The sequence below is a fragment of the Gallinula chloropus genome (assembly GCF_964237585.1).
Source record: "Gallinula chloropus genome assembly, chromosome: 5".
Lineage (NCBI taxonomy): Eukaryota > Metazoa > Chordata > Aves > Gruiformes > Rallidae > Gallinula > Gallinula chloropus.
The window spans coordinates 79,133,837-79,161,530 of NC_140090.1; the positions used below are offsets into that span (position 1 = coordinate 79,133,837).

At 44.6% G+C, this 27,694-nt stretch overlaps 1 protein-coding gene across 1 annotated transcript in view; it reads right to left on the bottom strand.

Annotated features, from left to right (window-relative positions):
* Positions 1-23,203, bottom strand: part of LOC311192729 ((E2-independent) E3 ubiquitin-conjugating enzyme FATS) — a gene marked incomplete at its 5' end in the record, with an annotated part of 72,220 nt that extends 49,017 nt beyond the window's left edge. The window contains one exon of the mRNA XM_084265289.1: positions 22,891-23,203. Coding sequence (XP_084121415.1) covers positions 22,891-23,203 — 313 coding nt within the window. The remainder of the gene's footprint in view (positions 1-22,890) is intronic.
* Positions 23,204-27,694: the final 4,491 nt, after the last annotated feature.

A 27,694-nucleotide genomic window follows, 5' to 3' on the forward strand; every position in this document is an offset into this window, starting at 1 on the left:
CATCTCCAAAATGTAGAATCATAGAATCACCTGGGTTGGAAGAGTCCTTTAAGATCAAGTCCAACCCTGCCACAGCCCAACCCTGCCCAGCCCACCTCTAGACTATGTCCTCAAGCACAACATCTACGCCCCTTTTAAACCCCTCCAAGGATGGTGACTCCACCACCTCCCTGGGCAGCCTGTTCTGATGCCTGACAGCCTTTCCAGTAAAGAAATTCCCCCTGATATTTGACCTAAATCTCCCCTGGTGCAATTTCAAGCAACATCCTTCCTGTAGTGAGGGGCACAAAACTGGACACAGGACTTTGTGTGCTTACAACAGACCCATCACTTCCCTGCTCCTGCTGGTCACACTATTCCAAACCCTCTGCTTTTCTACCAAAGCTTCCAGCTAGCAGTTACTTATTGGCAGAGCTGGATTAAGATCTGGAACACACTAAACCCAAAGTATTATAACTCCATGCTCAGACTTTTGAAATAAACTCCTCCTTTGTGGAACCAACCCCAAGGTCAGCTCCATCAGGCTGGGTCAAAAGTAATGGAGAAAGAAGCAGGGAATAAAGTCTATATGGTATGAAGTAATGCTGTAATAAAATACAGTATTTCCTTGAATGAGGAGTTTCCAATACCTTCCCTACAGCAAGTTATGATAACAGCTGCTGCTCCGTACGAAGGAATAAACAGCTTTATGTTACTGACCTCTATCACATACAGCCATGAAACCAGAGTGCAAGTGTAGTTATTTGCTGCTTTTTAGATATTCATTTCTCTTCCCCGGTGCTTAAAAGGGCTGACTGAAGGCAACTTGTACTGGATTAGGCTTCCAACACCTTCATGCATTACAGGCTTCCAAATACATTTCCCCCCCCCTCCTCTCGGAAGGTGAAAGTGTTGAGTCATTTCTTTTAAAGATCTAGTAGAGGTTATTGCTCATAAAAAGAAAAAGCTGGAGTTTCAAGGCAGGGCCAAGTGAAACACAACCAGCAAGCTGCAGCCCTGGAGAGCAGCACCCCAGTATCCCCAGGACTCGGGCTCCCAGCTCCCTGCCTTGCTCCGCTTACCCTTTTCCTGGCTCAAACCAGCCAGGCACAAGCAGTTTATCCAAGATCATAACGTGGATTAACAAGGGCTCATCAGATTGCACTGCGTGCCAGAAATAATTATGGCTTCAAATGCAAGAGCCTGGCAGGAAGGGATTGTCATTTGTGAAGCCAGTCCGTTTAATGCAGAAATAACCCACGTATTACAGTAGAGGATAATTTGGCAGTTACAGTTTCGGTGGCTCAGAGGCATAAAATACAGTCTCATCAATGTGTAAGATTAGAAGTAATTAGCCCCTATATGGTAAAGTCATCAGTTAGAAACTAGACTCCATCTGGGGACTTTTTGTAATGATGCCTCAGGGACAAGTAAGATGGGACCTTTGACTTACATGATTTGGAAGGGACTGAGACCTAATTAAATCTGCAAAGATGCAGTAACTGCAATAAAAGGGATTTTTAAATATGAAACATATTCCCTTTCTCTAAACAAACTAGGTATATTACTGTCTGGAACAGTAAGAGAATTAATCAAAGGACAGTGAGCGAACAGCTGCTGTGTGGCTGCCAAGTAGATGATGATACAGGATTACACAGAATTGAAGTACATTTAATAAGACTTGAAAAATATTTAATAGTTCTTTAAGGATAAGGTTTTATTTAATTGTGATGAAAACCCAACACACAACCTCCATCATAAACCCAAGAGTGTATATTTTTAAAGTGTTTCTTCAAATCCATAATAAACACTGGTTGCCTTAAATAAATAAAAGTTAATCCTCTCACAGAAATAATAGCCAACTTACTTTTTCACTCATTACAAAAGAACAGACTTGCATCTTTTCAAAAGGGATACACAGAGCTATTATATACTTTTGCCACCGAGTTCCATAAAGCACTTAGCTATCTTCCCTTTGCTTTAAATGGCTTGGCACTTTGTACTGAAGGAAAAATTTAAGCTAGCTCCTGAGCAATGGCTGCACAATCTATATTCTTTCAAGAAAAAAACCCAAAGAAAGAAACCCCACCCCAAAAAATTCACTGTATGGTATTAATGTTTTCCTACAGTAACACTGTACTCTGCATCCTGTCAATGCAAAAGGGGATCATTAAAACCCAGAAGGTAAATGGAAAAGTATTTTAAGGCCATGAACTGGGAGTGGAGCACAGAGACACACTGATCTCAAAGGGAAAACAGTACTGAGATGGCACATGTAAGTCTACACTCTTCACCATGCTGCTTAAAAAGGACTAATTAAAATGGCCTCAAACTCAGTGGAGGCTGGACAATGCTGACCGATGACACCATCTATCCAAAACATCAGGTTGGGGTTTTTCCCTACATTTGTATTGAAAGCAATTTGATCCTTGCACATATGATTGCAGGGATATTTTTTTTTTATTATGATTATTATTTTGTGAAAGACCCATCCTCAGCCCTTCCTGAATAATAGAATCATCAAATCATTTTGGTTGGAGAAGGTCATTGAGTCCAGCTGTAAACCTAGCACTGCCAAGTCCACCACTAAACCATGTCCCTTAACAGCACACCTACGTGTCTTAAACCCCTCCAGGGGTTGTGACCCCACCTGGGAAGCAAGTTCTAGTGCTTGACAAGCCTTTGAGTGAAGACATTTACCCTAATATCCAATCTAAACCTCCCCTGGTGCAACTTGAGGCCATTTCCTCTTCTCCCTAGGTAAAAAAACCCAACATAGGATGAGAGACCTACACCTACCTGGCTCCAACCTCCTTCCAGGTAGTTGCAGAGGGTGATCAGGTCTCCCCTCAGCCTCCTTCTCGACTTATCATTTCACAGATGTTTTATGGTTGATTAGAACACTGAATTGACACACTATTTGGGATCACCTGTAGAACTGGGAACTCAATAATCCTTATTTTGGCCAGACTTGGGGAATGGATACCAAACCAAGCCTCCAGCTATAACTGCATTAGCCCATCCAACACATCCACAGTCAACTGTACAACAACTAAACCCAGGTTATTAACATGATGACCAAGACTGTGCAGTTAACAAGAAGAATCCATTACAAATCAGACACTGACATCAAAGAAATCACCATGGCATCTCACTGGGGATGTACAGAACTGTTGTAACTCAAACACTGCCATGGCAGTCTGGGAAAATAATCCAACCATCACAAACCTTTTGAAATGGATTAGTGATTTAACCACAGCACACATCTATATGAAACCACTTCCCCTCTGCACAGTAGGCTCTACTCTATTTGGTGTGGGTATCCATCTGTGCACAATGCAGCTAAGGCAGAAGCTGTGTGGAAGAAGTTCACTGGGCTTTTTCTTTAGCAGAAAAGAGAATGTAACCACTTCTATTTTTTTTCACAGAAGAGCACCAGGAGCTCGATGGCTAGTCAATCACCCTGAGAAAAATCAACAACAATCTAAATGCTCAAGTATTTCAAGCCTTCAAGTGACCTTTCGAAGGGATTTCAGTTTGAAAAGACAATATGAGGAAAAGCTATAGGTTTTGGAGTTCATCTTATACCCAAAGCCTTTGCTAAATGTCTCGTAGAGATTGTTAAAAATGTAAAATAAACAGCAGTGGGGATCAAAGCTAGGAAAAAATTAATTAAGGAAAAGGTGGGCTGGTGTCCAGCCAGCCCTGGGTCAAGCAACATCTTTATTTGTCTTTGAATGCAAGATGTGCAAATACCACTCAGCTTTCAGAAGGAGAGCAGCCTCTCCTCACATAGTTAGTTAGACAAACTGGGAAAAACACAAAAAAACAAAACCCAAAACCCCTCACAACAAAAACATTCCCACCCTGACAGAGCAGTTCCTGAGCAGGCAAATGCAACGGAGAAGGAGAGAGGAGAAAAACTGGGAAAACCCTGGGGACTAAGGAGGAGGCCTGCAAAGAAAGGCTGGCTCCATCTACACCAGAACAAACAGCAGTTAATGCTTTTAAAGATGAGACAGTTTTCTTGGTTGTTTTATTTGGGTTTTATTTGTTTTTTCCCTGGAACTAAAAGCTTAAAAAAAGCTGGGTTATAAAAACCTCTATACATACAGACAAGAGTAGAGAGGGAGAGTCTCAGGTTAAAAACTAAAATAAAATTTAAAATAAAACATAAAATAATTGCAAAGAACAGGCAAGACAGGGCAGATTGCATTTATACATTGAGCTTAAACACAGCAACTGAAGCAATACTGAGTTTGAATAAGACAACACAGCGTAGAAGTGCTGAGCAATCCAGCATGCTTGCTTATTTTTAAAGAAAGGTTATTGGTATCACTGGCATCTCATAATTATGATGGGATTAAAATAAATCAATGGACAGTATGAAGAAAAAAGCCCCACAGTATAAATTATATGGAAATATCACAAGAGCAGGCTGACGAAGGAGCAGAGCCAAGAAGCAAGGGAAATATACAGTAAACTAGGTAAATAAACAGAGTACAGTAGTACTTCAAAATCTCCTTATACTCAGTTTCCATCCTAAAACAGCACAAGTATACTAAGAACCAGTGTTTTTCCAGAATAGCCCAAAAAATGGACCATTACTGCAAAATCCTGACTCTAAATAAGTTGGGGATTGTCAGTAAAGCAGCAATACAATGATCTATGAAAAATCACAAACAGCTTTCCTAAGATCATAGAATCCCAGACTGGTCTGGGTTGGAAGGGATCCCAAGGATCACAGAGCTCCAACCCCCCTGCCACAGGCAGGGACACCAACCTCCAGGCCTGGAGCTACACAAGGTTGCCCAGGGCCCCAGCCAACCTGGCCTTGAACACCCCCAGGGATGGGGCACCCACCCCCTCTCTGGGCAGCCTATTCCAGCACCCCACCACTCTCTCTGCAAAGAATTTCCCCCGAATATCTAACCTAACCCTTCCCTCCTTCAGCTTCACTCCATCCCCCTTGTCCTGCCAGTCTCTGCCCTTTTAACAAGCTGCTTCCCCTCCTGTTCCTCTGCTCCCTTCAGGGACTGGCAGGCTGCAATGAGGTCCCCCCACAGCTGGGGCCTCATAAGGGCAGAGCAGAGAGGGACAATCCCCTCCCTGTCCCTGCTGCCACCCCCCTTCTGATGGAGCCCAGGATCCAATTGCCCTTCCCAGCTGGAAGAGCACACTGCCTGCTCATGTTATCCACCAAGATGTGCAGGAAGAGGTAAGGGGAGATGGAAAAGTAGTGGGTAGATACATGCACAAAGGAAGGTCTCTTTTCTGCACAATGAGTAATTAAATTGTGAACCTAAATGACCGGAATCAGGATAATGGTGTAACTGGATTTTAATATATATATTTACACATATAAAGCACCTATCACCGTAGTGCTCTGGTGCAGTGTTGCTGTTACATTCCCATCCCAGGGTCTCTGCAGGCATCCTTCGGCAATATTTAGGGAAATAAAACCTTAAGTAATAATACAGAGGTGGGTTCAGTGTCCGTTTTTATTGTTTTGGGAGGGTTAGCGTGGGATTTGGTTTGTTAGGAGGGGTTTTTGTTGGGTTTTTTTAGCAGACTGGGGTGGTTTTTTTGATGTCACTCAGAGCCACGATGACAGTAACCTCCTAAACAGAGCCAAACAGTGTGCTGCAAGCATTCACGAACATGAGAAACTCCAGTGTTGTACTGTGAGATGACACATTTAGGAGATTAACCCACCTTTCACATAAAGAAAGCCTGCAAGAAAATTCTACCCTTTCCAAGCAGTAAATTGCTCAAATCACATCATCATGCAATTATTTTAGTACGTTTAAGTTGGGAAAAAAATCACAACAAAAGGAGTTCACAGCTGCCGTTCTTAATGTATATTTACAGAGGAATTCAATAAATTAACAAACCATAACAAGTTTAGAGGATCCACTTCCAACTTATTTACACCAAAACACCCCGCACCAGAAGGCTGAAGAAGAAATCTCTGTTCAAAAGGAAAAGCTAAAGCTGTTTATTGAGAAACAAAGCAGCACATTCAAGGCTTTTTTTGCCCATCCCATACTACAGGAGGATACTCTGGAGAGCAAGGTCATAAGTTTCATGGTCTGTATTGCTATTTGGAAGCAAATGACAGATTTATTGTAAAGATTTGTCAGCAGCAGCAGTGAGGTCACCATGCCCCAATATGTAGAAATGTTCATCTACCTGTAACTCTACCACAGTTGCAGGCTAAATATTTCCTTTCCCAACCCTCTGGCTTGAGAAAACATGTATTTACCTTATAAAGCTGTAATTCTGCATCAACATCCAGCTAATTGGAGGTTTATCATCATTAATTTAGATAATATACATTCATCTTACAAAAAAAGAGCTCCTAGCAGCTTCTTTAATTTAACCTTCCTTTAGCCTCCTTTTTTTCTCCCTGTCACGCACCCAGCAATTCAGTGCTCACAAGTGACCTCCCCGTGCCACAGCCGCGCCGTCCGCAACAATCAACGCTGGAAAACTCATAAAGCAGATTAAATTCTACAGCCTTTGCTGTGATGAATTACTACTCTCTGGTTGGAGAGCTGTCCTGATGAGAAGGACCTGGGATTGACTGCAGGCTGAATGGGAGCCACCATTGTGCCCAGGTGTCCAGGAAGGCCAATGGCATCCTGGCTTGTGTCATAGTGTGGGCAGTAGGGCTGGGGAGGGGATTGTGCCCCTGGACTGGGCACTGGTGAGGCTGCACCTTGAGTACTGTGTCCAGCTCTGGGCTCCTCACCATCAGAAGGACATCGAGGTCCTTGAACAAGTCCAGAGAAGGGCAACCAGGCTGGGGAAGAGGCTGGAGGGCAAATCCTCTGAGGAGCAGCTGAGGGAGCTGGGGGTGTTGAGCCTGGAGAAGAGGAGGCTGAGGGGAGACCTTTTCCCCACCTCCCCTGCCCTGCCAGGAGGGTGCAGAGAGGTGGGCGATGGTCTCTTCAGCCAGGGGACAGGAGATGGGACAAGGGGCAATGGGCTCAAGCTGCCCCAGGGCAGGGTCAGCTCAGCTAGGAGGGCAAAGTTCTTCCCTGGCAGAGTTGTGGGGCTGTGGAACAGGCTGAAGTTAACTCCATCCTGACTGAAACCAGGACACCAGGGAGGGGGCTGAGTCCCCACCCCTGGGTGTGTTTAACAGAGGGGAGATGAGGTGCTCAGGGATCTGGTTTAGCACAGGACAGGAACGGTTGGACTCGATGATCTTTAAATGTCTTTTCCAACCTTGTGATTCTCTGATTCTGTAATTAGTAAGATTTGTTCCCTTTAGCTGCCCCCAGAGTTTATCTCTGATTTTTATCTGAGCACAGGGCATAGGAAAGAGTAAACTTGGGACAAAGTAAACTTGTATTTTTGTTACCTACAGGCTGCAATGGAAACAGAGCCACAGCATCCCTCGCAGCGAAGCTGAATTTTAAAGATTTTTGTTTTGTATCTCTTCTCTCACTCCTTAAAGCAACACATGAGGAGGAACTTCCCATGGTAAAGTCTTTCTGTATAAAATTTGAGATTATTACATTACACTATAATAATTATTCTTTCCTAACCTGGTGTCACACCGTGGTGAAATGAGGCAGAGCTGAGGATCATTTCCCCAAAGAGCTTTAAAGGTGGCAAATGATTCCAAAGAAAAAAGAAATATAAATCAACTCCATCATTCCAAGTCACATAACATGTTTTGTTCAACACAGAATTATTACTCACCATTTAAATTAAGGATTGCAAGGGAAATTCATTCAGAGCTTCTTCCATTTCCCTCATACTCAAAATTTGGCTAATGAACCAAGGAACCAATTAGTGAAACATCTCAGTTTATAGCAAGTTGAGGTAATCTTTAGCCAGGGCACAGTTAAAACTCCTGCACTGTGAAAAGAAGACTTTTCATCTTCAGAAAGAGCACTGGGGAGTTAATGAGCCTTCTTAATACAAAGCATTGGTGATGACAGAGACTTCACCTCTCCCCAGCAGCACCTATCAGGATGCAGCAGAATCTGGATGATATCTCTATGTAAACACAGCATTCTCCTCCTGTTCACATTTTGTGGATCTTGGTGTATTTTGGCACATGGATGCGTGGTCAAGGGCAACGCTTGGCAGAGGTTGGCTGCCTGTACAGAGCTACAGGTTTTGGAGAAGCTTGATTTTCATGTAGTACCTGTCCTCTGGCAGGTTCAGCCCCCTCTTATATCCCTCAACTTTCCATCCAGGGTTTGTGCTGAAGACTTTCTTCCCGTTTGCAGCACTACTCACTGGGTACCGCAGCTCTGAGCCCATGCTTGGTGTGTGGCCAAGGAGAGGGACTTAGCTGGAAAAGCCAGGGGTGTCCTCTGAGGTGTCCTGATTCCTTGAACCAATGGGAAAAAACCCAAACCTTTCACACTGTAGAAAGTCAAGCAGTTTGAGGATTCAAAGAGAGGAGGCAGAGAGGACAGTTCTCAGACCAGTGGATGGGCCAACAGGGAAGGCATATCCCAACTCCTACCTTCTTCCCAGGTGCTGGGATCAGACCCACTCCATATCAGGTGTCTCAGTTTCTCTCATTATAAGTAAATGGCTCGTTAAGGGGTTAAAGAAACAGGAGATGAATGGTAGACCTGAGATTCAGAAGCTCATTTTCCCCACTTCCCAGAACAAACCCATTAGGCTGGAGGGTGGGCCAGTGGAAGTAATAGAGGGTTTGGTGGAGAAAAGAAAGAACATAAGGAGCAGGGGAGGCAATCCTCTCCTAAAAGGAATTATTTGCTCCAGGGACCACTCATGCATTTTGTGCTACAAAAAGTACCTTACTAAAGTACTTTACAAAAATAAGAACCAAGAACTGCAGCCCAGCTGTGCCCTGCTGCTGCCAGTGTAGGTGATGCTAAGCTCTGTAACACAAAATACACCCCTGTGTGCTAAAGCACATTTCTTCCATGGGGTTTCCATCCTATGATCACCTGTCTCTTAACATTGTGTTGTCACCGTGGTCAAGCTGATTGAAGATAATGTTCTGTACCAGAGGCATGTGTTCACAAGCATAAGACATGCATCAATCACTTCTTCCTCTATTAAACCATATCAAAACTTACACACCCAGTCAGGACCCCAAATTACTTCACATCTCCCAACCTTCCTGCCACTTCTCACACACCTCAGCCCTCAATACCACCCTTAACATCCAGAAGTCACATCCAATCCCACCTCTTCATGCCCCAGCCAGAATACCTTGCAGCTGACTGGGTGGGTGTCTCAGCATGGGAGCTCCCCTGAGCTGGAAAAGGGCCGAGTCACAAGGGTACATACAGCAGGGACCCCTAAAAAATGTAGAATTTCTTTCTGAGATGTGTTTTAAAAAAGGTAGCTGAAGTACTTATGGGTATGGTTTAGCACAGGACAGGAATGGTTGGAATTGATGATCTTAAAGGTCTTTTCCAACCTTGTGATTGCCTGTTTAGGGGCATTTATCTGGTGCAGCTCAGTTAAGTACTCCTATGCATTTGGGAGCAACCCATCCAACATTCTAGCAGCAGCATGGTGTGCACGCCACAGTTTGGGAGTCCCAGGTTTAGAGAAGTTTCATTTGAACAGGAGAGCACTTCCAGGGATGCTCCTCTGCTGATACCCTTTCGTGCAATCAGTCCATGCAAGCCTGGAAGTAAAGGAGAGAAACAAGAGAAGGAAAGCACTTATACTGGAAGCAGAGCCTGCCTGACACAGTGCAATCAAAGAGTCCCAGACTTGGACCCAATTCAGAAGTTGTATATAGACAGACTGGGATCACTAGAAACATGAAGTGCAAGAAATAATTTGAACTACTCAAACATTATTGAGCTGCAATCAACTAATCACTTAGGAGAAAGACCAAGAGTCATGAGCAGCTTAATGTAAACATCTTTTCAGGATGCAATAAGAGGCAAAAAGGAAAACAAGTATTAGGCTGCATAAGGAGTGGAATGCATTCTGGAAAATACAGTAGCACTAAACCATAGTGTAGTGGTGTGCTGAAGGACTGTCTGCTATGGGTCCTTGTCTGCAGAAGTTTAAGGGAACCTAATTACTTTAGGTGCATTTGCTATTTTTAGCCTTGACACGCTAGGTGTGCTTATAGTGAGACTTTGTGAATGGGTGATAAACTTGGGGGACTTTGTGGGCATCAATTACCACAACTTTGCTGAAAAAGGTGTTTTAATTCAAATTCAGCCATGAGTTCCTCTAAGGCTTGAGCTCAGTCTGATGCCAGGTGGGAGAAGTCAGCTGCATCCTTTCTCTTTAGGGTGGTAAAGGGAATGAACTTGACTTTATTTACAGCAATGGTAATATTATGAGAAGCACATGACTTGGTAACTGAGTCAGGAGAAGAAGTGAAGGTCTCCTGTGACAGCCTGTAATAGTCAGAGCTCCAGTTCAATTCAGAAGTCACAGATTCAAGCAAAATATTGAATGCCTGGATAGTACCTGTATCAAACCTGGCTTCTGGACCTCTGAGGTTTGCTTCTCCCTGCATTTTGGTCCTTCCATTTTAATACTGCAAATATTAACCAGAAAGATGTGTGGGTAATTCTCCACTTCATGCTAAAAATACCTCATCTATAAGCACACAGAAAACTCCTTCCCCTAGCAACTGAGAGATCCCTGCTCGGAACGGTGATGGGCAGGATGGGGCTCCAGGAATGTTAAGAGTCAAACGAGGATTCTGTGGGTGTGAAATTGTTGGCAATTACGTCTGATCACTGGCTGCAAATGTTTTTGCTGAACACATTTAGATTTACTGCTAGAAATTGGCCTGAAGTGTTACCAGATTCTGGGAGCCCTGATTAAAATAAACTGCGTTCAAGACCCACGTACTGCAGAGAGACTCTCGAGTCCAGGGAGAGCTCTGCACGAGCAGGAAGTGTCAGACACCAGCACAACAAATTAAAGGAACGAATCAGCACAGGAAATATTATTGCTGGGTTCTGAAAACAAGCTGAAACACACTTGCTACCTGAGGAGCACAAAGGGGAAGGGAAACAGCATTAAAAGTAATAAAGTGGGATTCGGATGCGACTGAAAGGCAGAGCAGCTCTCTGAAGATCCAGCCAGTAAATGAGCACAGAAGATGAAGGCTAAGTCAGCTCACCGTAGCCTGCTGTGACCGTCTCGCAGCTGGAGGGGTTGGAAGACAGTCCCAGCACATCAGAAAGTGCCCCTTGCTCACTCTTCACTGCTTCTCACAGACCTGAAGCAGGACTTTCTGCCTGTAAAAGGCAGACAGTAGCACAAGCTTCCTTGCAGCCCACTGAGCTAGTCCTCAAGTTTCTCTCCCTAATATTTTGTGACTGTTTTGCTCCCTGAGCTGGACAAGCTCCTGGAAGGAGCCACCTCTTTAACTCGGCACAAGCCAATCAAGCCCACACTCCGCCCTCTTTCCTTGGATGCTCCACATTCCCTGTAAAGTCCCATTTCTTTGGGGAGAACTTTGCAGGTGACAGCACAATTTTGGAGTCACAGGCTTGCCCCAACCAGGCGCTGCAGAAGCTGTGGTCCAGCAGCCCTCATGTCCCGTGCCAGCCTCGTGGGGTGAAAGCAGCAGATGCTATGTGCAGGAGTGGTACCTCCTCACAGCTCCCTGATGAGCCCTGAGCAAGAAAAGACACCCCCACCCTGCTTTTATGGAAGAGGGCTCGGAGACCCATTTACAAGCCTTTTTATCTTTCCACCTGCAAGAGAAAAGGGACCTGCAGTGGTGTTTGGCTCACAGTCTCACATCCTCCTCCCACGTACAATAACCCAGTCAGCCCACGTTTCCCAGAGGAGAGAAGCACATGAAAGCGGCTGCTAACAGCTCAGTGGCTGGTGGAAGCCTCTGCGTGCTGCAGAGGGAGGTTTTGGCTTTGGGCAGCACAACAACATAGAAATCACCATCAACTGCACAAAGATGAGTCCAGAGACCAATGTGGATTGCTGGCCAGAAAACTTGGTCTCCTGCCTCCTCCAAGGATGGAAAGAGGAGATCAAAGCTTATTTAATGATATCACGTTGGCACTGTGAGTGTGGGTATCAAGGACATGATATAAGCATGGATGCATGAGGGATGACTCCCTGGGACATAGCTGAATCTTGCACTTCAGGCAAAGCTTCAGCAGAGGAACAGGTCTTTCTCCCAGATAGAAAAGAACAGAAAAGGAGCATGGTCAAAAGATCAGGCTCCACCTGGAGTGTTGTGTCCAGTTCTGGGCTCCCTGGGATAAAAAAAGACAGGGATCTCCTGGAGAGAGTCCAGAGGAGGCTACGGAGATGCTGAAGGGCCTGGAGCATCTCCCCTGTGAGGAAAGGCTGAGTGAGCTGGGGCTGTTCAGCCTGGAGAAAAGAAGACTAAGGGGGGACCTTACTAATGTTTATAAATATCTTAAGTATGGGATGCAGGGGCCATGGGCAGCCCCTTTTCAGTGTCTGTGGGGACAGGACAAGGGGTGATGGCCTCAAGCTGGAGCACAGGAAGTTCCGCACCAATCTGGGGAAGAACTTCTTCCCAGTAAGGGTGAGGGAGCCCTGGGACAGGCTGCCCAGGGGGTGTGGAGTCTCCTTCTCTGGAGAGATTCCAGCCCTGTCTGGACACCTCCCTGTGTGCCCTGTCCTAGGGACCCTGCTTGGGCAGGGGGGTTGGACCTGATGATCTCTGGAGGCCCCTTCCAACCCTACAGTGCTGTGAATCTGTGATTATCCTTTGAGCACAGAAGTGTCTTTCTGCTACCTTACATGTAAACTCTGGATTAATTTGTTGTTCTAAAATGTTTGTAGGTGATATCATGACAGTTTCCTTCTAAAGAGATTTATTTTGCAGCTAAATTGCTGCTTTGTATTCTAAATTCTCAGCTACAAGGTGTCACAGCTTTTGGGGGGGGGGGGGGGTGTCTTGGGGATTAATGAACTAAATTCCTGTTTCCAGGACTATACTATCTGCTTTTTTTTTTTTTTTAAATCAGCCTGCTACAAGGCATTTCTCCAAGGAAGTGATTTTCCCTCCTTCTCACCATATCCTTGGCAAGAAATGCATTTTAGTTAGCTAATTAAGTATAGTTGCATTGTACATCAGATATCAGTAATAATATAAGGCATTATATCTACTGTGAGAACAAGTTGCATTATACATCTTGCCTGTAGTATATCACTGCAACAACAATTTGGAGCTGCTGTGCTTTTAAATCTTTGCTTGGCAGAGTGACTGCCAAGCACTAGGGTCTGGCAAGTATTTTTGGGGAAAGAGGATGCTATCATGATGAAGGCAAGGATCCTCCTCCATTCCCTTTCCCAAAGATGATGCAAAGCCTTGACTGCCCATGGGGGAGCTCATGGAGCCACAGCACAGGCAGCTGCTCTGCTCCCAGGTGCAGATTTTACCATGTTTTTTAACAGCCCTCTATGTAATCATGCCCATGTGCTATTTTTCCCTGGGTTTCTTCTCCCAGCCACATTCCCAGGGCTTGTGAGATGATCTGTTCAGCTTCCTGCTCCTCCTCTGGCTCTCCAGACTATTATTGACTCTCCTTTTCTTCATTTTACATCACCTAATATAATATAAAGAACTCCACTCACACATACAGGTGTTCTGGGTAGGACATGCTCATGTGTACATCAGAACTGCTATGTATTTCTTTCCATTTAGTGGTCTCCTTAATAAGAACAATTAAACTTCCATGCTGATTGAAAACTAGTGTGTGCTAGCATTTCAAGATCTAATCTGACCTAAAGCAGCTTATGTTTTTATACATGCATATTTTTTTCCCATCCCAATGGATTCCAGCATCTTTTGCCAGCTGCAATCATAGAATGACAAAAATTAAGCCCTTTCTGGAGCAGCCAGTGAAAGGCATCCTGATGACTTGACTTCACTATCCATTTGGGGGAAAGAGGGAAATCTCAGCTAAATACAACAGCTAAATGTCAATAGATAGAGGAGGTCTGTGGGATGATCAGAATGCAAGTTTAGCCAGTGTTTCTTCTAAAGCCCAGAGAAGTAAAGATATATATTTGTTTGTGAACACAGTTTAAATGTTTCCAAAAAGAGTACTCCTTTAGAGCCTGCTAAATCAAATACTTTGTTCATCAAGCTATGATTTCCAGCAGATGCATATCACCTATAGTTCTTGATCTACTCATCTTCCACCACCTGTGTCTGCAAGTCAGCAAACATGGCCACAAAAGGGTATAAAAAATATTATCTACAAACAGAGATAGGCTCCTAGAAATGGTCAGTAGCCATGGTGAGGTTCACTTGGGCACCAGAGGATGCAAGCACAAGGCTCACATTCATCTCCATTAATATTTTTAGTCAAAGCTTAAAGAACAGTACAAACAAACTAAGCTGTAAAAGAAAATACATATTAGCATTTAGATTAACAGTTGTTATCTTCAATTCCCATCACCAGACAACAGTGAAACACATGGCGGTGGTTTAAGATTTGTTTCAAAAAGGTTAAGGGCTCCCTGAATTCAAAGGTCTGGGAAACACTGGCCTGTAAGATAAATGGCACTGGGCCTGACATGCACAGCATATCCTCAGTACATCTGGACTCTAGCTAGAATTAAAATTCATATTGCAGTAGCAATTAAAAGACAGAACTAGGTCATGAGCTGTTGTTCAAGGCACTATGCAGGCAAAGAAAGAAAAAAAAAAAACCTGGAAGAAGCAGCATTTGCCCTAAAAATCTCAGCATTAAGGACTTCAGAAATGCAAGCTAACAAGAGGAGCACACTGCAGCAGAACAACAGATTTAGCCATGCTGAGCGCTCACCTTTCAGCCAAGCAAAGGCTGTTACCGAACAGGCAGCTCTCAGTTTGCATTATGACAACTTAATTGTAAGGAGGGCACAGGGCACAGCTGAAGTGGCGACGCTCAGCACCCGCTGAACGCTCGCCGGCGGGCTCGGCCCCGGCTCAGCGCTGCGCGCGCGGTAACGTTCCCGTACACCTACCCACAGCCTTGATTGCAACAGTCATCTCTGAGGCTGGATGAGTTTTATGAAAGAAACCATAGCAACCCTTGTAAATCTACCACAGTTAATTTGCTGTGTCCATTCCAGGACACAGCTTTTTCTTTCTAACCCCCCCCCATTGAATTCAGTATCTCCATCCAACTATTTTATCCCATAGAGAAAGGATTGTGCAAGAGGTGTATCCACAATAGACTCTCTGGTGTGTATCATACTCGGTGTGACACAATGCCCATTGTGTTCTCCACATCCAGTTCTAAATGTAGGAAGGGAGAAGGAAACTGCATTGGCTTCAATTCCTGTTTTAAAACCACGCTGAGCAGTTCTGTGCCGTTATCTGCAGGTTAACATGGGACCTCGCTGCAGACCACTTCTCTGGCTTTGTGATGAGGCTCAATATTGCTAGTGCAGATGAGTGTCTGCCTTCACAGAATCAGGAGGCTGGAGAAGACCTTTAAGATCATCAAGTCCTGTCCTGTGCTAAACCAGATCCCTGAGCACCTCATCTCCCCGTCTGTTAAACACACCCAGGGCTGGGGACTCAGCCCCCTCCCTGGGCAGCCTGTGCCACAGCCCCACAACTCTGCCAGGGAAGAGCTTTCCCCTCACATCTGAGCTGACCCTGCCCTGGGGCAGCTTCATCCCGTTTCCACTTGTCCCATCTCCTGTCCCCTGGGTGAACAGACCATCGCCCACCTCTCTGCACCCTCCTGTCAGGTCAGTGGAGGTGGTGATAAGGTCTCCACTCAGCCTCTTCTCAATTTAACAGGTGTCTCATTTTCATTCAGTCACACGATGGTTGAGCGAAAACCTCAGCAGAGTGAGCACCATGCTGGTGATTAAAGGTTGATTAAACCTTCTTTCTGCATATTTTTAGTCTAAAAAGTGATCCATTAACAAGAAGTAACTATGCAGGGAAAAAGTGCCCTCCTTCTGGAAGACTTTGTGGGGGAACTCTGCCTGTTGAAAACTGGTATTATTGAAAGAGAAAATGAAAATGCACCCTTAAATATGCTTCCAAAACAGCCCTCACTATGCACAAGAGCCATGGGTAGGATTGATTTACACGTACAACCGTCTGACAGCTGTGAAGGTGTTTGTTTCACCTACCCAGCTGAAATGCTCGATGTGTGGAGACCTGTACCAGCACTGCCCTGGCAACCCAGGGGGAAGAGCAGGCTCCTTCCTAGCATCCAAAAAGCAGAGGTTGACAGTTTCAGAAGAATTGCTGAGAGTACCCAGACACATACAGGCTCTGCCCTGCCCTCTCTTCCCCATGGGGACTTCGGAGCTGAGCCGTGCAAGCCCAGACCACCCGGTTGCATACTCAACCTCCCAACCCTATTTTACATACACACAGCTCCAAGAGACACCAGAAATAGAGATCGATGGAAGTAGAAGAATAAATGCAATCCATGAAATTCTAACAGATTGATCTGAAACACAACCCCAGAGGTACCCCACGCTACTTTCTGGGAGCTGAGCTCACGTTACCTTCTCCACAGTCTGCTGCTGTCAAAACCCTTTTGATTTTCTTCATGTTTATCCTACAGATAAAAGGGAAATTGTGTTGAGATATATATATATCTATCTACATCTACAATATATATCTCTATTTTATATATATATATATATTCTCTTGACCCAATTCTTCATCTTCCAGAAGACTGACAGAATAACTAGCAATAGGTAACTTCATCAGTGCTGATGAAGGCACCTATTGCATTTACTGTCCCTTACAGGCAGAAAATATATATTTTTAATGGTTTGTGCTACATCCCTATAGGGTATGCTAATTATTGGTGGCAATACTCCATTAATGAGTCAGGATAGGACACGCAGCGAGAGGCTGTGTGCTTTGTAGGGGTTGAAGGAATGATCACACATGCTTAATACAGATCGTGGTCATCGCTGCACACCAGAGAGTAGTCCAGGCTGTTTTCCCAGTTGCTCTTGCTGGACTGTCAGGTGTCAGAAGTGCCACAGGAGGGAGGTTGGAAGTGTAATTCGAGGTGAGAACAAAGCTCTTGGAAAGGCGTTGCCAGGAAATACAAAACCAGCAGAAGTGAGGAAGCTGTTGCTACAGAGAAAACACCACAGCATTATTCAGAGTAATTCAGCATTATTCAGAGTAATTCGTGCAGATCACTTGATTTTTGACAGCAGCTGAAAAGGGGTTTTTTTTAAGATTCACCCACAACTGAAGGGAGTATCTTGCCAGTAATAGATTAACTCTGTTATCAACCCAGGAAACAATTAAAGACTTAGTTAAAAGATAACATACTTCTCTCTGGGGTCACTGAGGCCTCAAACCATGGAAATATCAAGCACTTGCCAACAGTTGTTCATTACCATAACAGTTAGGAGGAGACTCCAGTGTCTAATAATATTCCTAATATTGCATCTCTGAACATAAGCAAATTACACTAAAAAAAGGAAATTTAAAAAAACCCAATAGTTTAACCTTTGGAAGCATACCATCATTTACCACTCATAATTTAAGAGATCACTTTGAAAGACAACACAGTCAACTAACGAATGAAAACGAACTCGCTCTTCCAGCTAATTGCGCTCCCAGCGCAAGGTGACAACCTGTGCTGCAGACAAGTCAGTTCTTGAAGGCTGTGAAATGAAAAAGTTTCCAATCAATGCTTTGCAGCATGGATCCTCAGTATACTGTACAGCTCATAGAATCATAGACTGGTCTGGGTTGGAAGGGACCTCAAGGATCACAGAGCTCCAACCCCCCTGCCACAGGCAGGGACACCAACCTCCAGGCCTGGAGCTACACAAGGTTGCCCAGTGCCCCATCCAACCTGGCCTTGAACACCCCCAGGGATGGGGCACCCACCACCTCTCTGGGCAGCCCCTTCCAGCCCCTCACCACTCTCTCTGCAAAGAACTTCCCCTTAATACCTAATTTAACCCTTCCTTCCTTCAGTTAAATCCATCCCCCTTGTCCTGCCATTATCTACCCTTTTAAAATGTTGATTCCCCTCCTGTTCCTGGGGTCCCTTCAGGGACTGGCAGGCTGCAATGAGGTCCCCCCACAGCCTCCTCTTCTCCAGGCTGAACCAGCCCAGCTCCCTCAGCCTCTATTCAAACGAAGGTTATAAAAACAGTTGCTTTCTGCCTGTTAGTAATTACTGTCAACCATTAGGTGACAGTTCAGTAGTTGTCATTTGAATATATTAAAGCTGACATTCTGGTTCAGAACTTTCCTTTCTGGAGCTCTGAATGATTTCATCACCTGCAGTTCAACCAGAAAAGAGTCTGGGGCTCTCTCCTACTGCTCCCTGCATGCTTCCCTGCTGGAGAACTCAAATCTTCCTTGGACATCACTAGGTGTCACCACTACCAGGTGGACACAAAATGCCTACCTGCTTGGGATCTGGGCTAATTCCCGAACAGATCACCCTGCTGGGAGAGAGAAATGCACTTTCCCAAAGACCTGTGCAATTCACAACTTGAGGATGAATCTTTCGTGGTTGAATTTCACAAGCCATGGGAGGGGAACTGAAGTGTGACACCATCACACAACTGTGATTTCCACATGTTGCCCACCACCGATGGAAATTTGTGACAGATTTGGGGCTGGGACCACACACGCTGCTTCAAGTCCCTACCCATGGCAGGGGGGTTTGAAGTTCCATCCAAGCCAAACCAGCCTGGGATTCTATGAGAGTGCCTGTCCTTTCCTCACCTCTCCTTCTTTGGAGGGACAGAGCTGTCACATGAAACAAGAGCAATGCTGTTTGAAAGAACACCACTCTGGAAACGTGCCCTGGGGAGATACCAACTTGGGGTTGGGCTGGACCGCAGAGAAGGTAAGGAGTGCTGCTCCTCCAGGCCTGGTTGTTCTCAGACACAGAAGGATTTACAGCAAAGGAACACAGGGAGAACAAGTATAAAACCCCTTTATTTTAAGGTTTATGCATATGCATCACAGTTTTATCTGTGCTGTTGTCATACTTACTATCTATAGTCATACCAGCTCAGCTTTTCTGCTTAGAAGCCACTAGGCAGCTACTAATAAGCATATATTTAAGGTGGTTATGTGGCTTCAATCTTAACAAAAGATTAAAGACCAAACTGAGTTATCCACAGTGTCTCATGGTTCTCTTCTGGAGCCCATTCCCTGGTCACACACCTGGCACTGCTGTCCCCAATGTCCTACATACAGCAAACATGGCAAGCCCCACAACAAGGACATGAGGAACCAGAGGACACATCTCCTGCCCCAGGCTGTGCTCCACAGCCAGCAATCACATCAGACTTGATGGTCTTAGAGGTCTTTTCCAACCTAAACAATTCTATGTCAGCTGAAGTTTGATATCTGGCTCTGACCTGGGGGACCAGTAAAAGCAAGTGGCTGACATTCAGCCAGCACTTGGCTTTCCCAGGGCCACACTGCCAGACCTTGCTCAATCTGCACCCCCTGCACACTGGCTTTTCCAGTCTTTCTGCTTTCTCTGCCACAGGCTCCCAGACAGCTGCAAAACAACAGCTAGAGAATTTCCTCTACCTGTACTTTAAAACTTGTCTTTTACTTTGGTGTACCACTTGGTCTTAGAACTGTCATTTCAGAATCCCTCCCTGTAACTTAAATACCATTTATACAAGCTTTGCTAAGGAAAAGTGGGGAACCTCAGCACGCCCCCACCTTGATACAGCAAAGCCCATCAACTGTAGCAATGCCACAATGCACTGCCTTTGTGTCACCAACCCCAAAGGGCAGAAAAACACATCGTACAGGAAGGGTGGAATGCTGCCAAACCACGAAGAACCTGCTCTTACCATTGCTCCCACCATGCAGAGCCACAGCTTTGCTCTCACAGAGCTTCTACCCTGGGGAAATAGTGGGGACCATGCACCCCCTTGCCCTCTCTCTCTTGGGTGGGAGCAAGATGTGGGCATCCTCTAAAGGAGGCAGACATGAGAATGACATCAGTGATTACAGAAAACACCTCTTCCTGCACTGTACACAAAAGGGAAAAACCCAGGCTGTTCCAACTGGCCACATGTGATTTTTCTATACAGATGAGCCAAGCCATTGCAGACCACAACTTCTGGCCAAATTTTAAAGACTTATCAGTAAATTTATATGAACCACTATCTCCAAAACCCACAAAAGGTAGTATAAATTACAATGGGCACCTGAGCTCAGCCCATTGCCAGGCAGAGACCCTTCAACAGAGATAACTGCATGTGGGTGGGGTTTTGTAACTCAAAGGAAAAAAAAGGATGTAGAATAAAAACCAGCCTCAAAACGGTGGTTATAAAGTTGGTGTTAATGTGCATCCAGTGCTTGTGGGTCACTCCAGGGATTAGGAGATGACCCCATGGGCAGGGGGGACTTATCTGGCAAGACTTAATGCTCCTGCTGGGACTCTGCATGGAGTAAGTGAAAAGAAAAGCTGCTGCCAAGGGCCACTCCAGTCTCTCTGCTGGCAGCGGCTGCCAGCCTGCCCTTCCAGCCTCTTGGCACTGGTCATTCTCCTGCCTCTGGCACAATACAGTCTGTAACAGCCACGTAGCCTCAGCTTTACACTGTTTCTATAGGATATATCTGTGCAAACAGGCACTACTTACATAGTGTACCTCATTTGCAGATAGAAAACATCGCAAGCTTTGCCATGTTAAAGCCAATTAAAGAATAATCAGCTCATCCATTAAATCAGAATGCAACCAACAAAAGAGCAAACAGGTGCTTAACGCCACCTTCATTCACTCTAAGTTCTGTAGACCATCTGGAGCCGTTACCCACTGCACTTTTACTTCAGTTTTATTTTGGCCCCTTCAAGAAAATCACCTTAACAAAGCGATGACTGCAACGGTTACAGGGCAGCATTCACATCCAGCACAAACACGGCTCGCAGAGCTCCAGGAACAGTTCATGACTATTTATACATCACAGACCCACAGTGTGAAAAGCTTTTAAGTAATTAGTTTTCCCTCATTAACAGATGCAGCGCCGTGGGAAGGGCACACAGGGCTCCCAAGCCCCATCCTGGGTTACAGGGCAGCACCCGCATGGTTTTGGGAGTGGGAAGCTCAGAAGTGCCAGGCTGGGCTGATGAGGAACATTTATACAAACATATTGCTCCCAAGACAGAGCTGCAGGTGTTATTTTGGCAAGATCAGAGACCACAACTGCAATATAAACATTCACAGGACGTTATCACAGCCCCCAAGCACACAAATCAGAAAGACAGTATCGATCAGCATCACTTTTACAGAGACCCAAATGTACTTTACGCGACATCCATAGAGATTTTTTGCTAAAGTTGCATCCGACCCTAAAAGAAAGAGAGTTTATACACCTCACCTACCAAAAAGTAAGCTACAAATACAGTTGAGAGGGTGAGCAGTGCTATCCCACCACCAGCACAGCTCCAATAAAACACGTGGGGTCTGTACCTTCTTACTGACACATCTAATACGTTACTCCATTTCCCCCTTTTATATACTTTTGGAAGCAAAATAGACATTTGGTAAAGTCTCATTTAATATTATCACAGTTATTACATTTATATATATAAATTTATTATACTTTTCACCTTATAAAGCGGCAAGTCCAGCCTGAAACCCTCGCTGCCATAAAGCAGCCAAACACATCACTAAAAACCGAGTTGCTGAAGTTACATGGCACAAAAAACCACCCAGGTAAAGCAGACACTGTTATCTCCGGGAACAACAGGGGCCTTACGCTGCAGCACCTACTGATGCGAGTCTATTGAAACCAACAGGATTGCTTACCTGAATAAGGATTACTCCCCGTTTAAGGAGTGCAGGATTACATCCACTGTTTGCATATCTCTTGTTATTTCCATATCCCTGCTTTCACCTCTTGCTGTTGTTTTTTGGGTGGGGTTTTTTTTTCTTAAAACAGAGGGCATTTAATGACTGTTAGCACTAGATATCATTATGCTGTGCTCTTATCCCTTCAAAATTTGGCTGTCTTTCGGGTGTCAAATAAAAAGCTTTTATGATCAAAACAAAGAAGAAGTAGCAGCAGAAGAGAATCTAGACTATGTTATTTAAAAATATATATAAATAAATAAGAGAGGGAGAGCTTGTTATCCACCATCAAAACTTCTCCATGATTCATTCCATATTCACGCTCCCATCCATGGCCGCTGCTCTGGGGAGCTGATTATTTATAGCAATTTTTAACTGTGCCAAGCAGCGAGTTACCTGAGAGTTCCCAGGCTGTGCCAACAGTCTCGCTATTGGAAAGTAACCCAAATCAGCAAAACAAGTGCAAAACTTATTATAGGGAGGTAGAGGGATAACGAATAACAAAGCAAAAAGTGTATTATGCTTTTCACCTTATAAAGAAGTGGCAAGTCCAGCCTTAAATTCTTGCTGCCCTATGCTTTATATACATATAAAATAGATCTCTTTGAAAAACTGGTTTAAGTTACTAATGCTTTTCAATTTCTTTATGCTGCAACAGAGTAGTTAACAGAGAGTAGGAACACCACGCAGGTCTCGGTTCCCGTTCCCAGCCCAAAGAGAAATATATTCAGCTGAGTAAAGGGCAACACCACAAATACTGCTTACAACAGGGGAGCCAACATTTCCCATGACAAGCAACGTGCCTGCTTTCAGATTCTCCAGCTTGACACCGACATACAGAACTCTTGGCTTTGGCTACAAGAAGTCAGACTTGTATCATAAATACGCTTTCCTTTAGCAGCGCTCTGCAGGGATTTGGAAATTTAAATAATAAAGTGAGTTTAAGAAGGCTTAGTGAGTTTTCATACTGTCTGGAGTTAAAAATAAAGGCATCACATGCCTTTTCAGGCTCCTTCAAGTCCTTTTAAAAGCGAAAAGCACACAGGCAGCTTTCAGAGAGACAGGTAAAACACAGCCCGTTCCAGGCACCATAAGCTGAGAGGAGCTTCCTGCAGATTCAGAAAACATCAAAAAGTTGCATAAACTTACCGAAGCGACCCGTTTTCTTCCAAGAAGAGTAGTTTATGGTCAAGTACATCTGAGTTACGAAAGACTGCGCTTCCCGGGTCCATTTCGCACAAGGTTTAACCTGAAAATCCACCCGAGTGTGTCGGGCGCAGCGCAGGCACGGAGGCTTTCCCTCTCCAGAAAGCATTCCAACTCTCTCCTGGGACAAGGGACAGCCCAAGAACAGCCAGGCCAGCCACCACTTGTTGCAATGGTAACAGGAAAAGCCAGGATCTGCCCTCTCAGGCTGCAAGAGCATGAATAATTCATGCCTTCCACCTCCCCGCATTAGCATGCTGCTCAGGCAGCTCCAATGAAGCAATTCATTTTGTCCTTTGTCTTCAGGAAAAGCTTGCTGGATTAATGAGGGTTATCTGTGATGATAAAACCTGGGCCTGCTGATTTATTTAGTCTGATTGGTTAGAATTTGTGTCCCTAAATGCAGGTTTTACGGCCGGAATATAAATTCAGCTGTGCATCCCCATCCTTAGGCAGGCATGGGTTGTTTGGTTACAGCAACAATATCTCCCTACAGCACATGAATGTTTCATTTTCTTGACTTAAATATTGAAGCTGGGCTCTTTGTTTCCGAGTGCTCCTTGAGGAAAGTTAAGAGGAAATCTCCAAGTACGCTGCTTGCACGTGGCTTTGTGCATATTTCTGTAATGACCTCTTGGGCTGCTAAATAGCTAACACCTGGCTCCTAAAGTGGTTTGCATTCTAAGTATGAGATATGGGGGGGGGAGGGGGGGAAATAACCCCAAAACCCTGCAATGAAAACCAGCAAAATGATATTTTAAGGTTTTTTTTAAACTAGCAATACACCAGAGTCTTATTTTTAAAAGAGAGAGTCCAAGGTGATATTTTTCAGGTGATATTTTCATTTGATTTTTATTTGAAGGTTTTTAAATAATTGGTATTACGTTTGCCACCTAGAAATCTGCAATATCTGAAAGTGGTATTAATAAAAGAATCATCCTGATCAATTCATGACAAAATTAATAATTAAATGCAATGAAGGGTTTGGTTTTTAAAATCAATTTCCTGTGTAGCTATTTACTGAGCTGGGACTATTCAGCCTGGAGAAGACTAAGGAGGGACCTTATTAATGTTTATAAATATCTTAAGTGTGGGATGCAGGGGGAAATGGGTAGCCCCTTTTCAGTGTCTGTGGGGACAGGACAAGGGGCAATGGCTGCAAGTTCGAGCACAGGGAGTTCCACACCAATCTGGGGAAGAACTTCTTCCCAGTGAGGGTGAGGGAGCCCTGGGACAGGCTGCCCTGGGAGTGGGGAGTCTCCATCTCTGGACAGATTCCAGCCCTGTCTGGATGCTGACCTGTGTGACCTGTCCTAGGGACCCTGCTTTGGCAGGGGGTTGGACCCCATGGGCTCTGGGGGTCCCTTCCAACCCCTCTGATTCTATGATTCCATATAATGCATCACTGGGGTCTATAAACACAAATTTTCCCATTGTATCTGCCACTGTTAAGAGCATCAGTGTATCCATACTCCAAATAGGATGCTGGCAAGGAAGGGATTCTAGAAAACAACTGCAGAGAGTGTTTGAACTCACTAAGCATAAAGGTTTTTAAAATACACAATTCAAGGTAGCTGGTGATCAAAATGGATATTAAGAGTTAACTTGACTGCAGCGTACAAAGGGCTCTACAAGGAGAAAATACCTGGGATAGGACTTGAGAGGTATGTATTTCTGATGGAGAAGGTGATTACCTACTGTGGATATCCACTGAGAACACTAGTGAACTCTGCATTTCCTAGATACCTTTCTAGAAGATAGGCTTTTGCAAACAAGCAACAAAACGTTATTGGGCTCAGAACAAAAATAGAGGCTCAAAGCGTAGAGAATATAAGAACAAATTCCTTAGAATCCTTGTAGCTTTGTGTTGTGTTCATGTAGCTCGTCGAAGGCTACAGCACTCACCTGCCTGTCCATTGCATGTGGTGATTTTGGTAACCTTTCTATGAAATATTTTGCAAGCATTTCAAGATTTCATCCAGAGAACTGTTACATTGTAATGCAAATTAGGCTGATGAATGTTTCATGGCAGACTTCATACTGTTTGCTGCTGAGCCTTTCTAGAACAACCTAGGTGGATGTACTTTTCCTCCCACCATTTTCTCATCATTCCAGTTAGGACAAGAAAGAAAAAAAACCCCTTTGGAGCACAAGGACAGAACATCATTTGATTTTGTCTGAGAACTTATAAGTAAAGCTTCTTTCTGCCTCTAATATTCTTATTCTAGTCTGGTTTAGACTGAGAGAAAAAACCCGACTTCATTCAGTCTTTGATGTAGGTGGGATTGAACGACTTTCAAGACTTTGATCAGCAACTTAAAACTGCATCAGGGCCAGAAGGTTTTGTGATAATCTTGTGGATTCTGGCACAAACTAGAATTTGCTCTTTCTTCTGTGTGGTAGAGTTTCAAGGTGGTGAATATGGAGGTCACTATTGGGATCAGCCTTTCCTACAATAGGCACCTAACAATAGCCAAAACCTATGTTTTCAGCTGAAATAATGCTATTTCTTCACCTGTGATAAATGCTGACAATGTCCTATGGGATATGTGCAACATTAAAGGGATGGTTAGGCAGAAAGGAAGAGGAGGGGCAGACAGACAGACAGACACTGGCCAACTCAGTCCTGGGAAATGTTTTCCCCAGGATGTGCCAAGACTGAATTTGTTCTTCATTCTGCATGTGTAAAGATATCTCTGGCTGCAGCTGGGGAAAGGGATTATGCAAGTTGCTATCAGTAGAACAGCTTCAGCAATGAAGTTGGGATGTCCTGTGACTTCTCTAGAGGTCTCTGGGTAGATGGTGAATGAAAACAAGCACATGAGCTACAGAGAAGGAAAAGGGAACAGCTGCCTATTGATGCCCTGCAAGTTTTGTTTGAAAAATTGATTGACACAGTTGTAGCTCAGACTACCTATTCAGCCAATGTCACGTATGCAAGTCAGTGACAAATTATGGTTGACTGTGCTTGAAAGCTACAGAAATGTTGAGTAGCATGAGCAGGAAGATGGGGTTCCTATCCATTGCCATCAAAATATCATCTTTTAGTGCTGTTGACAGTTTAATAGCTACTTCTGTATGTTGGAGAGCATTGTGAAGTACTGCCACTATATTATTAACCTAGGTTGGAACTTTCCTGCAAATGCAGAGCAAAAAACACACAAATGGAGTTTCTGAAATAGTTTAAGATTAAAGGTGTGCTGTTCACAACATGAATCTCTCTAATTGCATTTCTGGAGGACCCCAATTACGTTATCATATAGGTTTTTTTTTTTCAGATCGAATTGATTCTGTTCCATTTTAAACATCCAGATGATGGCATGCAGTCCAAATCAAACATTTTAAATTCCATTTGTTTCCTATAGGCATCGGATACGGGATGTGGCTATGGGGGAGGTACGCAGCCTCCCGCTCACTACAGGGGGTAGTGCTCCATAGGGGGCTAGCAGGGCTACATCACTTTAGTAAACCCCACACAGAATCACAGGATGTTAGGAGTTGGAAGGGACCTTGAAAGATTATCTAATCCAATCCCCCCAGCCAGAGCAGGAGCACCCAGACTAAATCACACGAGAACACACCTAAGGCGGTTTGAATGTCTCCAGAGAAGGAGACTCTGGGCAGCCTGTCCCAGGGCTCCGTCACCCTCACAATGAAAAAGCTCCTCCTCATAATCACATGGAGCTTCCTTTGCTCCAGCTTGTACCTGCTGCTCCTTGTCCTATCGCTGCCATCACTGAGAAGAGCCTGGCTCCATCCTCCTGACTCTCACCCTTTACATATCTATAAACATTAATGAAATCACCCCTCAGTCTCCTCTTCTCCAAGCTAAAGAGGCCCAGCTCCCTCAGCCTCTCCTCATAAGGAAGGTGTTCCACTCCCTCCAACATCTTGGTGGCCCTGAGCTGTGGTCTTTCATTGGGCCCAGAACTGGACACATTATTCCAGGTGCCATCTCACCAGGGCAGAGTAGAGTGGGGAGAAGGACCTCTCTTGACCTACTAACCTCCACTGCTCATAAAAAGCCTCTCTGCAAAGTAGCACCCATATATGTAATTACTTTAAACCATTCCTAGAATATACTAAGTTGCATCATACCTTTGAAATGGCTTGGATGGCTCCAAGCTGTCACAGTTCAAAGAAGAAGTGTGTATTATCACAGAGATTAAGCATATTGTGTAGCTGGGGGAGGACAGGGTGATTGTCTGACTAAGATTTGGGATTCAGGAGATTGGAGTGTGACTGTCTATTGATACCTTTAAATTAGCAATCACTGTAGTATCTGGTTTCTGTCAAGGTGTTGCAGAAAATCAGTGAGATGCATCTAGGAGGTTAGTGAATCAATTCTGTGCTCTGCCCACGGGCTGACCCTTCTCTGTTGGCTGTCTTTCAGCGTGTCACCTCAGTCATTTGGCTTTTTCTTGTGGCTGTTCCTTGGCAGGCCACGTGCTGCCTGCTGAGAGGTCTGTCTACAGCTGACACCTACCCAAGGTGGCACCTAACAAAGGTGGTCAAGCTGGCTTTGGGATGAGACACGGAGTGGTGGCTCTTCTGGCACATGGCACTAGAAGGGGTAATGCTCCAGCACGATGGAGCATGGCACTGTCAACCAGCCCTGGAGAGCCATGGTAACGGGGTGGCAGACTTTCCAAAGCCAGGGTAACACATTCTGCTGTGACGTTATTCCCCATCTGGGGCTTTTTTTTTTTGAAGTACCAGGAAAACAAAGCATTACAGAAATGTCAAG